Here is a 13,897-nt window from a genome sequence, read left to right on the forward strand (position 1 = left end):
CTGGATAAATGATAGCTCCATTCTGTTCTGTGCTTTTATATATGTGTATACTGAAGGATATTTACAAGAAAGTAGCCAGCAGTAAAGCATAAAAAAGATTGAAAAAGATTGCCGGCTCATTAATATTGAACTATAGCTAAATTCCACAATGCTTTAAACATGCCTGTGTTTCTGTGCCTGACTTTGATGCTGGAGTGGCACCATTTTTCTAATACAGTGATGTTTGATGGGAGTAGCCAAAGGTGATTAATATAATTAAAAGTTGAAGGTGACATAGTAACACAGCGTGATTTGCTTGGTCCCGAATGTCATTAGTGCCATGAGGAGAGGCTTTAACAATGATTCTTTCAAAATGAATGAAGTTGGGCAGAGTAAAAAAGTATTTCACATTTAGAGTGCTTGTTATTAAAACTGAACAAGACAAAACTAGCTAATTTCAGAGAAAAAGCAGCAACTTTAACTAAACGTCTTAATGGCAATTCAGAAAATTTAAATTATTTATAAATATTTTAAATATTAACATTTTCAAGATTTAATTGTCCACCAAATTTGTTATTTTAAAGCAATAAGTATAACAGTGCCTGCTCTCCTAATTTTGCTATGTGCACGTCACAGCGTGTATCACAACTTTACATGTTTTCACCAGGTCACTGACCTACTTCCATCTTCTGTCAGTCAGCAGGTGGCTGCTGTATTACTTGTGTTTGCTCAGTGCAAACTAATGTGTGTCTTGAGCATTCAATAAATTATTCCTCACCTTTTCCAAAACACACAGTAAAGTAAATAAAAAGAAACTCTGCTAGGCTTTTCCTATATTTAGCTCACACACAGACACAGGTTAACCACAAGAGAAGGTGACTCCAAACCAGCCACTGCCAATTCAAATGTCACCTCCCAGTGAGGGATGATGGGTAAAAGGGGAAGGAGAGTATTAGTTGAGAGAGTGCACACATGAGGAGAGAGAGAGAACTCAGGGGATAATTTGATGGTGGTTAATAATTGTCTGATGCTGGATATGACGGTAGGTACCCTTCAAGCATCACTGTCACAGCTTACGTCTCAGTCCTGTATAGGGAACAGTAAGTAAGTGCATGTACAGTAGGATGGCCGACATCAAGGGATGATCAGCGTGTCTCATTTGTCTCGTAACTCCCACTGGCTGAAAATGTCACACCAGGTGGATCTCTTTTGACTCTGTGGGATGCAGGTGGACTGTATTAGCTACCCAGCCTCTTTGATGGTTTCTTCACTTGGGTCCCTCTGTGTTTTTCTGCGCAAAATAATCATTCTGAATGGCTAATGTTTGCCTGATTTTGAGGAACTCTTACTAAACTGTTACTTGTTAGCCCGTCATGGCCAAGTGCAGTTTTGTTAGAATCTGCTAGGTTGGACTTGAGGATAACATTAACTCAAAGACTGGGAAACTAGCAGTCTCTCACAGCATACATACATAACCTCAGATCTCAGTGTATCCAGCCCAAAGTTGACTGCTTCTGACTGCCTGTTGTTGAACCGATTTTCTGTCTGTCATTAGCAGGATCGCTAGAGATTCGATTGTGTTCTTGTCTGGGATTAATTGTATGAGTGGTCTAAGTGATCACATAGTGAGAGAAGACAGAAGACAGAAGTTTAACCTTGACCACTTGAACTTGTTGATGAGGGAGAGTATTAAAATGCTCTCCCTCATGCTGATCGCTGTCACGAGGGTTACTTCACAGAAGAGCTCAGGTCAGCCTCTTTTTGGAATCCATTAAAGTAGAATATTGGCTCCACAACATGGAACACACAGCAGCTAAAAAAAGATTTTTTTTAAATGTTTGAGAGATTACTCAATGTTGTTAGTTTAGTTTTAACTCTGTTTAGTTACGTCAATACTTTATGTACATTCAGACGTATTTTTTACTTTTTTGTAAATGTGATGTATTTCTGTCCTGAATGTGTGATTCTGCACCAGTGTTTACTGGATTCATAGCTTATATGGTATTGGCATTCCCTGCCAATTATTCATGTCAAAAACTGCCTCTCTGCCTCGTTACACTGTACTAAAGTTTTTGACATGCAGTACATTCCACAACTGTTGTGGAATTCACTCCAAAAACTACAACACCAATTCCAAAGAAGTTGGGATGAAGTGTAAAACATAAATAAAAACAGAATGCAATGATTAACAAGTCTCATCAACCCATATTTTATTCACAATAGAACATAAACAACACATCAGATGGTGAAACTGAGACATTTTACCATTTCATGGAAAATATTAGCTCATTTTAAATTTGATTAAGAGAATCAGAATCTCTGTGTACGAGGGACAAGGCCGAAGGTCACAACTGGGTGCATGTGATCTCAGGCATGATTCTGGACATCACTGCATGGGCTCAGGAACACTTCCAGAAATCACTGTCTGTGAACACAGTTCACGGTGCTGCTGTATCATGCAAAGAAGAAGCCATATGTGAACACGATTCAGAAATGGCAAAAAGGAAAACTGTTCTGTGGTCAGATAATTCAAAATGTAAAATTCTTCTTGGAAACCATGGACACCGTGTCCTGCAGACTAAGGAGGAGAGAGAGCATCCAGCTTGTTATCAGCGGACAGTTCAAAAGCCTGCATCACTGATGGTATTGGGCTGCATTAGTGCCTATGGCTTGGGCAGCTTACACATCTGGAAAGGCACCATCAATGCTAAAACGTATACAGACATTTAAGAGCAAAATATGCTCCCATCCACACAACGTCTCTTTCAGGGAAGGACTTGTGTGTCTCAGCAAGACAATGCTGAAACACATTCATCAAAACAGCATGGCTTTGCAGGAAAAGAGTCCATGTGCTGAACTAGCCTGCCTGCAGTCCAGACCTTTTACCAACAGAAAACATTTGGCGCATCATAAAACAAAAAATCCAGCAACAACGGCCCAGGACTGTTGAGCAGCTAGAATCCTACATCACCCTGTTCTAAATTTATTGACATGTGTTGCTGCCATCAAATTCAAAATATTTTTTTATGAAATGGCAAAATGTCTCAGTTTCAACATCTAATATAATGTTTTTGTTCTATCGTGAATAAAATATGGGTCAATAAATTAATACACTGTATTTTTTAGGTTGTTAGCAAAAAGTCTTAATCTTCACTTTACAGATTACATTATTGGTACAGGCTCAATAAACTTTGTTTGGCTTCCAATAACAATTAACTTAAACGTAACTGGAACACCAAGTGCTAACCATCCATCCATCCATCTATTCTATGTATATGCTTATCCTGTTCGGGGTCGCTGGGGGGCTAGAGCCTTTCCCAGCTATCACAGGGCGAGAGGCAGGGTACATCCTAGACAGGTCTTTGGTCTATCTCAGGGCTAATACAAAGAGACACACACAGACAACAATTCACTCTCACAATCACACCTTCAGGCAATTTAGAGTTACAAATTAACCTGACATGCATGTTTGGACTGTGGGAAGAAACCTGCAAGAAGGGAGAACATGCAAACTAAGCACAGAATGGCTACAGCTGGATCTATATTAGGCCTGTCGCTAACCACTCTGCCACTGTGCTGCCCTCAAGTGATAGCACGATTTATTTTGATGTTATGTTAAGTTATTTTGATGTTATGGCAATATTAAAAGATGTAAACTCAAAATTTAAAGGAACCAAAAGTTTTGAGTTAGGCTGTTAATTTTAATTTCTCAAGTTTAGCTTATGATTTTATCTTTTCACTTATTCCAGGTTAGAGTAGCATAATACTTATGATCCAAAAATTATTTTTAGGTTTATTAACTGAATTTTATTAATTGCTTACATATGTGCTGGGATTTATATATTCAATTATCAATGATAACAACAACCTTGTGAAGCGCTATAAAAGGCTCGCTGTGCTGCCAGCTGTTACTGTACACCTAACACAGGATCTTTACATCTCATATGACCCTTTAAGTCTTAAACAGCCTAAGTAAGAACACTGAAGGATGTCTCTGAAGTTCAGCTTTTTTCATTCAAACTGTTGTCATTGTTGGTCTTTTCATGAGGAAAAGCCGCTTCATTGTAAACAAGGGAAACATCCTGTTTTTTTCCCATAATTGAAAAAAAAAATTAATTTCTGGGGAAATGTAACCATGATTAAATGCTTGCTGGGAGGCAAATAAGTAAACAGTGTTTGTAGCAGCTTAATTTGTTGGGTTAACAGGCATCCCACTCGACAAAAAGTAATTTCCAGGAGTTGTCAGGTCCATTAGCTGTTAACGCACCATCAGCGTTGCTGCTTGGAGGCTGCGGCTTCTCTTTGTGCTGATCACGCTACGTACCGTTACATGTTCTTAATCTAAAACACACACAAATGATAGGTCCACTGGCTCCACCAACAGGAAATATCATATTTCCAGAAGATCGCATAAAATTTGAGGACAACAGTGGGGCGGCTGTAGCCCAGTTGGTAAGGCAGTCGTCCATGGACCACAGGGTGAGTGATTCGATCCCCGTTCCCAGCTATATGTCAAAGTGTCTCTGGGCAAGTCACTGAACTAAAATATTTTTATGTTATTTAATGATATTGAGGATATTATAACCTTTTAATTAAAAAATGTTCCAACTGTGATAAAGTAAACACTGTTCCTGTGTTGCCTTTAAGCCATAACGTTTAAGTTTTTCTTTTGCCAACAGCTTTACAAATTGCAGATTTTTTAAAATGTAATTTGTCATTATTTGTGTTACTGTGTGAACTGTTTGCAGGATAGAGAATGAACTTAAAAAGTCTTTCACATCATCCTTCTCTGCTTCATCCCACCCCTTCTCCTACCCCTTCTCCTGACTTGGTTTAGCCCACCAAGCTGATCATTAAGAGGGACTGGTTGGTGTCCTGCTTGCTAATTAAACTGGATTGGAGAGTCTGGCTAATTAGCCAACATCACGGTGCTGACCCCCTGTGCTTCTGTTTTCACTGCTATCTCCTGGTTGCCTCCAGTCTTTTGATCAGCCCTCTGCCCTGTGTCTGTTTTTGATCTGACTTCACATGCAGATCTACCTTGGATTATTACAGGGCAAGTGCCAAAATACATTTAGGGATTAGTGGTTTCAAGTTATTGAAAAATTTCACAGAGACATACTTTGAAGAGAAAAGTATAGCTCATTTTTTCATCCAATGTGTGGGCAACTTTGGAATAATTCTGGAATAATAATATGATAAAAGGGTATCTACTAAATAACAGTAATATAGATGTAATTCTCTTCCACTGACTGCGTTTGTGAATATGGCAAATGGATAATTTAGTTGGCTTTTTATATTTCCTCTCACCAATGGGCAACTATCTTTCTGCACTATCCAGTCAGCATGTAACACCCATTATGGCTTTCTTGTGTTGAGACTAGTGACTGCTTAGGTTATCACTGCTTCGTTTCGCTTTGCTTTCCTTGTTGTTCTGGAAAGGCAGCGCCACCTTGTCTGCCTTGAATGTCCCATTAAGACCCAATTAGGCTATAATAGGGGAGAGAAGCCACAGGGGTAAACCCCTCCACTCCACAGCTCACAGGAAGGATGTGTTAATGGACAACCTAGTGTGCCTAGTGATGTGTATTTGGGTATTTTCTGCATTTTACTGCTTACCATCTTCAAAAGGCACCGTGTGTATTAGCACAGCCACTTATATTGATGTTAATTAATTGTTAACCATTTGCTACAACTAAGTGGTTGAGCATCACAAAGTTTTTGACTGTGGACAATCAGTGAATTATTATTAATTTACATGATTTCCATTTTTTACATACATTCCTCATCTCTACAGGATGAACCTGAATGACTGTGGTGTTTGCCTGACCTTTTCCATCATAAGTCACTTCCACATTTATAGTTTTGAGTCTAAATGCACAAACAACTGTACATTTGATGGATATGTTGTAGTGAAGACATTTGCAGTATGTTCTTCTCAGAATGAATTAAAGTAACCTCATCAGAGCATCATCAGACTTTTAATTAGTTCAAAGCTTCAGTTTATCATTATCAATTATATTCCCATCAGCTTCAGCTGTAATCTTTCTTAATCACTAATGATCAAATGTTAGCATGCTAAATTATGACAAACATACATGTTATCAGCATGATATATTGTGTGACCATATTAAATTAAGATGCTGCCATTAATGTGTGGCTCAAAGCACTGATGTGATTCATTACAAATTGACAGAAATGCATATGCACATATGCACATAATGCACATATGCACTGTAGATTCTTAGCCTTTTTTGACTGTTAGAAAATGTGAGAAAGAATTTGGAAATATGGGATGACATTTGTTGTTAGTGTGCGATGTTTTATATTGTATAAAAATAAGTAATAAATCACACACACACACACACACACACACACACACACACACACACACACAAACACAAAAACACAAAAACACTGACACATATCAAGAGTCCAAAATGGCTGGGGTCAGTTTACAGTTATGTCATGACTTCAACAGTGTAGCAGTCATTGCCCACCTCTTAGAATGGGGCTGGTACGCACCTGTGCAGGATCTCAGATGTGTTTTATCTAAGTATTTATCTTTATCTTAGTATTCTGCCATTAAATGCTGATGCTACAGTTTATAAAAATACATGATTCATCTGCATCTAAGTGTGGATCTTACTCGCCATCAGTCATTCATGCTGTAGATGGAGGGCACAAAGAAGGGGTGGGGTGGTGGTGGGGGTGATGAGAGGGTAATCCTTCAGGATCAGCTGTGTGTGGGTGGACATGAGTAAGAGCAGCTGGCCCCATCTCTCTGTCTTTGTTCTTGTCTATCCTTAACTAACACACTGGCCGCTGGCCTTTATAAAGTGCGCTTGGGTTCGCTAATTGGACAGTACACACAGTATGTGATTGTACAGATTGTCCTGTAACTGTATTAAAAAACAACAATTACACAAAAATAGCTGAGTTTTGAATATTTTAGACCTATGTCTAAAGCATACTTTGCAGGTCCTGGTCGTGTATCAGCAGGGTTGTGCAATATTGAAAAAAATAAATATATATTTCAGTGTTTCTGGATTTTATTAATAACAATCATGATACTGCCACCACCTCACAGATGGATTTTCATTCTAATGCTAAAATGCTGAATTTGGTTGTTATCAATCTTCTCATTCAAACCGAAGCTTCTAATTTGCTCTGATCCATCCACATGGCATCCTTCCAGCAGCCACCTAACCCTCATAGTCTGGAGCAAACTGTGAATGAGCAGCAGTGCTCATTTTAAAGAGAAGTGGCTCCCTTCTTGAAAATCTGCTCTCCTGATGGTGGATTTATACAGATTAACATTAATAATTGTTGTGAGTCGGTGTTAAATGATTGTGGTGATTCAGTAATTACTTTATCATGGCTGCATGTTTTTATATGCAACGTTCCTCTTTAACTCCTTTTCACATGTAGTCATAACATCTTTGTTTCAGACCACTTAAAGTATTAAATATTTATTTATTTTCTTATAAAGGTACAAAGCCTCTGCAGACTGACAAATTCTGATCATGATGTAAAAAGCCTGTATGGGTCTCTCTTGCATCAGTTCAGAGGCCACTGTCAAACAACAGCATTGGTCAATGTGGTGCCTTACTGCTTAATACTACCATCCCTTACTACAATACACAACATGCTGTTCCCCTTTCTGATGATTAATTTCTCCCAGGTCAAGCTCTTTTCATTCATTTCACAAGATACTGAAAAATAGGAGCAATTTCCATCTGAATAAGCCTCAGTCTTCCCTGGGAGACTAAAGCTCTAGTGTTTTCAGGAAATACATAGACAGGTGTTCTTTCAAATATATGCAGTGGATAAAAAAGAACAGAGCAGCATGGATAATGTTCTCAATCCAAATACACTTTTGAATGATTGTAACTCTGAAGGAGATTTACAGTACAACACAATTTGAAAATAAGCAGGAAACCACTTCAGATGGGTCCTTGGAAACGTGGCAGTCACTCAGTTTTCACTAAAGGACAGCTGACTAACGACAAGGAGTGCCTAACAAGCCATAGACTGTGTGCACAAAATGAATGAATGAACGTGTGCACGTGACAGACACACTGCATAATGTGCAGTCAGGTGCATCAGTGGCATTCCTACTGTTTTGTTGTATGCTGGTCACCCTCAAGGGCTTCCCAAATATTACAGTAGCTGTAACATTTGCTATTTCCATCACTCTTCATGGTTGCATTGCAGTCTTCAGTACTGCTCGGTTCTGACTGGTCCTGCTCGTTAAACAGATGACTTCAAACAACTTCTGGCTTTACTGTTTTGCAATATCTGTTTTTTCAATACAAAAATGTATTGGATTATACAGTTAATGTTCTGCAGAGTGCTAGTGCGGAAGTGAATTACCTACTGAAATGTTGAGTACAGGACATTTCAAGTGTCACGCTGTTTCTTCCAGTGAAATCCACACAATTGGTTTTGCTCAACATTCACTTAACAGCTATTTATATATCTGTCAGCTGAGTTGACCTGTATTTACTCTGCTGTATGTTCCCACATTTTGGCCTGTTCTGATGGTACATAAATGTCAGTGTTTTTACAACATATTCCCTTATTTGAGTAATCAAATTTACCAAATTTAGAATGGATGCTCACCTTGTGATTGGTGAAAGGGAGCTAATAAAAAGATGGGTACTGCATTTACTTGAAAATGGGGAAGGAAGCTGTATATGCAAATACCAGGGCTGTGTTCAGGAATGACAAACGCAAATGAAGCACAATAGATGGGTTGTTTTATTAATGCTGTCTTACAATACTAGTCAACACAACGGAGTGTAAACTGTAGACGGTATATCATCATAATATGCCTAATCTTTATAATGTTGTCAAAAAGAAACACTGTGATAGATAAAACCCATTCTAATTGATGCCTAAAAGTGCATTATTGCATTATTACCATTTTTGCATTTAGATTTAGTCATTTGGCAGATCTTATCCAAAACAACTTCCATGTTAGGAAGGCAAAACAGGGACAACTTATGCTAAGTGTCTTGCCCACGCACACTCTAACTTGTGGCAAGGAGGAACCAGGAATAAAACCACAAACCCTATGGTTCACGGTCGACTGCTCTACAAGCTAATTCTTAATTCTTAATTTTCCTTCTAATAATTAAATACCCTCTAACTTGGGCCACCTGATCATTTCTAATGCTATACCCAGGGATTTTGGCTATACAAGTTATGAAAATGTACATGATGGGATTTATTTTAAATGGTTAGGGGAAAATATAATCACATAGCTTAATAAATGTTTTTTTCATCCCAGAATGAATCTGTTGTATGACTAACTGTTGTACACTGTGTAGCTGTGCAAAAAGATAAATAGATACAGTTAAACCTAAAAACAGGAAACCTGAGAGTAAAGATAGGTGTTGACAAGCAGAAAAGGTCCTGAGCTGGATTCATACCCAGGATATTGTTTTTATGTGAGCTGTACCTTAAACATTTTGATTAAATTAAATGTGCAGCAGTTATTGGTTGTAAATGTGTCTTTTCTTAAATTAAAACTCAACAATGTCAATGCAAGCCTGAGTTGTAGCAAAATGACACTTTATTCATGTGTAAGTTGTTAAAGCTTTTTGAATGTTATTTTTATTCCTCCAGGATCCCAGAACAAAGCACAAATTTAAGATCCACACCTATGGGAGCCCCACCTTCTGTGACCACTGTGGTTCTCTGCTCTATGGCCTCATCCACCAGGGCATGAAATGTGACAGTAAGTAAACAGTCGTTAAGAAAAGTAAATCATTACACATAACATTAATCAATAATAAACTGTTGTCTGTATCTTTTAAATTGTAAATTTGTGTAATATATTTGTAATACTGTAATATTTTTAGGTCTGTGCTGTTCTGCTTGTCAATGAGGTATGGCTGTGAGCTATGGCATGAATATCAAAGTAATGGTTTGCGGTGCAATGACTATGCACACATTAGGGTTTATTGTATTTTATTATTAGCATCAGTCTCTGGGAAAAAACAAAACTTTCTGAATATTATAAGCCTATTCATTTCTCCTCCTCCTTGACTTTCGCTCATAAAAATCACACATTGTCTATTTTCAGTCTGCAGCTATGTTCTGTGCCCCTTGAATAGGGCAGCTATGAAAGCTTTACTCAGTCTTTATTAATATCCCTCTCTCACTCTTCTTCTCTTGTGTAGGTGGATTAAAGTCTGAATGCCTTAATGAGCTCCTAAATATATTATGTACCACCTACTACAGACACCTAATGATTGGTGTCCATAAATAGAGATGTAGAGTTTCATACCAATTGCATTACCACAGAACGACTGCACTGTGGTGTTTTCGGTCATTGAAGAACTGTACAGGACTGTCACAGTGGGACATAGAGATAAACAGTCCACATGGTTGAGAAAGGCAGAGGCATTTTTTCATTATCTTTCACGCGCTGACCTGGTGGCGTGATGATGTAACCATTGGAAATTGTTCCCAATAGATGGCCAGGTGTCTCAGCTGGCTGACACACATTTATGCATAATATCAAAGAGATAAATTTGGGTCATAACCTTGTTATCTGCTTTCTCACAACAGCTCTCAAAACAATCCTTTAATATTGTGCTAAGAATGTGTGATACATGGAATAAAAATGAAATATGTCCTGAGGGACAGTAAAGCAGCTTACTGCATTGGAGTCTTGAGAGGCTGTGTTCCTGCAGAACACATGCTTTTATAAGATGGTGTTTTATCAAACATATTTTTAGCATTATGACTTATTGCCATAATATGTCATTAGAATTTTCAATGCAAAATATAGCCACAAACATATGAAATCCCATATAAATAATAAGGTGAGGTGACTTTATTATGAAATGTACAAAAGCATCAGGCAATTCCTAGAAATCCTTGAGCCTTTGATTTTGGTGTGCTTTGGAACAAATGCATAAAGGATAAATCCTGATCTTGGTCTCCTTCAATAATATATTTCATGTCTCCTTTCTTTCATTCAGCCTGCGACATGAATGTCCATAATCAGTGTGTTATGAATGTACCCAGCCTGTGTGGAACCGATCACACTGAGAGGAGAGGCCGTGTTTACCTCAAGTGTGAGGTCAGCGGGGAAAAGCTGCAGGTCACAGGTACTGTAGGCCTCACAACCCTCCCTGTCTGTCACCGCGTGTTGAATTGAATGGGCTTAAAAAAGCAAATTGTGATGTATCTGAACTGATTGTTATTTAATGAAGGTGTGTGTGTGTGTGTGTGTGTGTGTGTGTGTGTGTGTGTGTGTGTGTGTGTGTGTGTGTGTGTGTGCGCCAGCGTCCAAGTAATTCAAGGTCAGATGAGGGACTAGATGGTTGCAGAAGGGTGCTATTGTTCTGTTTCAATTGTGAGTTTAGCTCAATTTTTCAGCACTTTACCCTTTTTATCGATAAACCCTGACTGTCTAATTTCACACAGACTTTGAATCTCCTGCTGCCATTAACCTGAATTAAACCATGCTCATCATTAACTCTTCTTGCTTGTGACGCAGTGAGTCCAGCTGACAACTGCATTGCCTGTGATTACCAGTTATCAATATGCTGCACACGCTATTTCCTTTTTATATACAGATTGTAGACCCTCTCCTGCTAAACAGTCTCCTGTAAGGGACAATTCACAGTTACGACACACTTGGACGGCAATCCCAATCCAAATATGTAGTCCTGCATTGGTGTATGGCTGGCTGCGTGGGCCTCGTGTTGTTACTCTTTTTAAACAGTCACGACTTGCTCCATGTTGGCTAGAAATTCTCATGTAACTGAATTGTCTCTGGAAAGCATTTGGAAATCTTGGCATATTACTATAAGTGAATTGCACAGACAGAATCTGAGCGCTTTGCTGTCTGACCATTATTCATTACTGTACACATATCAATGGCTTTTCCAACCATTTTAATTACTGATGCCTTCACTTTCAAAGAAACACCTGGTTTTTGCCTACTGGGCTCAAGAAAGGATATAATGAGATACTATTAATAGCATTTGCTTAATTTAATATAATGGTGATTAAATATTCCTGAGATCTTTCAGATTAGCCAAAAAAGGGAGAGGCTGTCTAAAAAGATGCATATGATGAGTAATATACACATTAATCAAAATCCATGATAGCCATGAAATTAATTTTTACCAACTCCCTCAACACTTTGCTCTTCATTAATATTGTTTTAGAATAATTTGCTTATTCACAGTTTCATGCCCTGACTGTTTTCCAGACAGTAAAAAAGTAAATACAGTAGACTCGTTTCAGTATATCAGCTTGTAATTGTTTGACCGTTTATACTAGTCAACTTTGCAGACAGTGTTGAATAATCCTCTCAGAGGAAATAATGGCTGTAAATAATGGCCAGCTGCTCTGGTTAAGCAGAGATAATTTCATGCATAATCAGTCAGATGTGTCTGATGTGATGTTCCACAGCTAAAAGTAGAACAAAAAGAGATCAAAAAAAAGATCAAAACCAGTTTTGATACAATGGTTAGTGCAGAATCTTCAGTTTTGAATATGAGGATTTCCAAAGAGCTGTGATCCTCCAGCAGCCCTTTGCTGCATCACTGGACAAAACTCCCATGAATAACAACAGGTTGCTCTAACGTTCCAATGAAAGCAGTTATAATACAGAAGTGTAGTAGAACACATTACAGGACACATTTATTTAGCTCTTGTTGTAGGAATTTTTCAGCTCAAAGCAGAACAATATTTTAATATAGTAAATTCAGAAGTAATTTTAAAAGAATTAACGTACATTTAAATCCTAAACTAAAACCCTAGAAAGAAAAATAGTGTAGTTGCACTTAAAGGTGCCTTTAGTCTTTTATTTATTTATTTATTTATTTCCCCTGAGGAAAATATTCAGGACCACAACCATTCAAGGTGCAAGTACTTGAGGGATTCATTTAATTTGTTTGGTTTTTTTTGACATGTGGCCCGGGCAAGCCTGGGATGAAATTGCTGACCCTGCTTTTTGGGGCTGCTTCCTTTAACAATGAACCACAGCTTCCCCCACACAAACACATTAAATAAATAAATAAAACAAAATAAATAAAACATTATTACTGATTCTTTGGATCCATTATTTAGTGCATTATGCTATCAGCTAAGCTCTATCCATATTATTGCTTATTGCTGATTGTTGCACTACATTATTTTTTGCTGTCCATGTGGAGGCATGCTGTAAATCTCCTAGCTGTGATGATAGAACATTATCACATCAGCTAGAAGCAGACACCAGATGCACATAATCATTCAATTAGCTTTCTAACAGGGGTCAGTGCATCATAAGACCCCAGGATTGACCCTCACTGTCTTAGTCACTTATCAAATTATTACTGAAAGGAACCGGGTAAATGCAGCTAGTGAAAGGGTGCAATAACTTGCAGAAACCATTTTTGATCAAAAAGCCTTGTTCATGTTTTTTGTCATGCATGGCAGTAGTTATCATTATCTAAGCATGAAGGCACTAAACTCTGCTTTCCATAATGGTGATTAGTTTTTTGGTACACAGTTGAGCAGATTATGATGTCATTAGCCTTAATTAAAGATGCCAAAAGATAAACTCATTCCTAGCATTTTCTTGTGTATCATATAGTCTCTCTCTCTCTCTCTCTCTCTCTGTCTCTCTCTCTCTCTCTGTCTGTCTCTCTCTCTGTGTGTGTTCCTGTGTGTGTGTGAATAAAGGGGGGAGGGGAGTTTGCTGTGCAGAAAAAAATAACACTTTGAAAGACAGGTATCACAGGAATACAGGAATCTGGACAATAATGTTTGATCTGAATACAACCTGCATTCTTGGCCCTCTGTCGAATGCAGCAGCTAGTTGAATATGTGGACTCCACTTGCATGTTATTGTTTGCACATGTTTGTGTGTGTGTGTGTGTGTGCGTGTGTATGCGTGTGTGTG

The 13,897-nt window shown here is 38.2% G+C and overlaps 1 protein-coding gene and 1 long non-coding RNA gene across 4 annotated transcripts in view; one reads left to right on the forward strand and one right to left on the reverse strand.

Moving 5' to 3' along the window:
* prkcaa (protein kinase C, alpha, a) overlaps window positions 1–13,897 on the forward strand; it is a 109,171-nt gene that overhangs the window by 52,644 nt on the left and 42,630 nt on the right. For all 3 annotated transcript variants that reach the window (XM_067497641.1, XM_067497639.1, XM_067497640.1), the window contains exons 4-5: window positions 9,613–9,724; window positions 10,977–11,105. In XM_067497641.1, coding sequence (XP_067353742.1) covers window positions 9,613–9,724; window positions 10,977–11,105 — 241 coding nt within the window. The remainder of the gene's footprint in view (window positions 1–9,612; window positions 9,725–10,976; window positions 11,106–13,897) is intronic.
* LOC137123617 (uncharacterized) overlaps window positions 1–13,897 on the reverse strand; it is a 53,459-nt gene that overhangs the window by 35,336 nt on the left and 4,226 nt on the right. The window lies entirely within an intron of this gene.

Source organism: Channa argus, chromosome 3 (genome assembly GCF_033026475.1).
Source record: "Channa argus isolate prfri chromosome 3, Channa argus male v1.0, whole genome shotgun sequence".
NCBI lineage: Eukaryota > Metazoa > Chordata > Actinopteri > Anabantiformes > Channidae > Channa > Channa argus.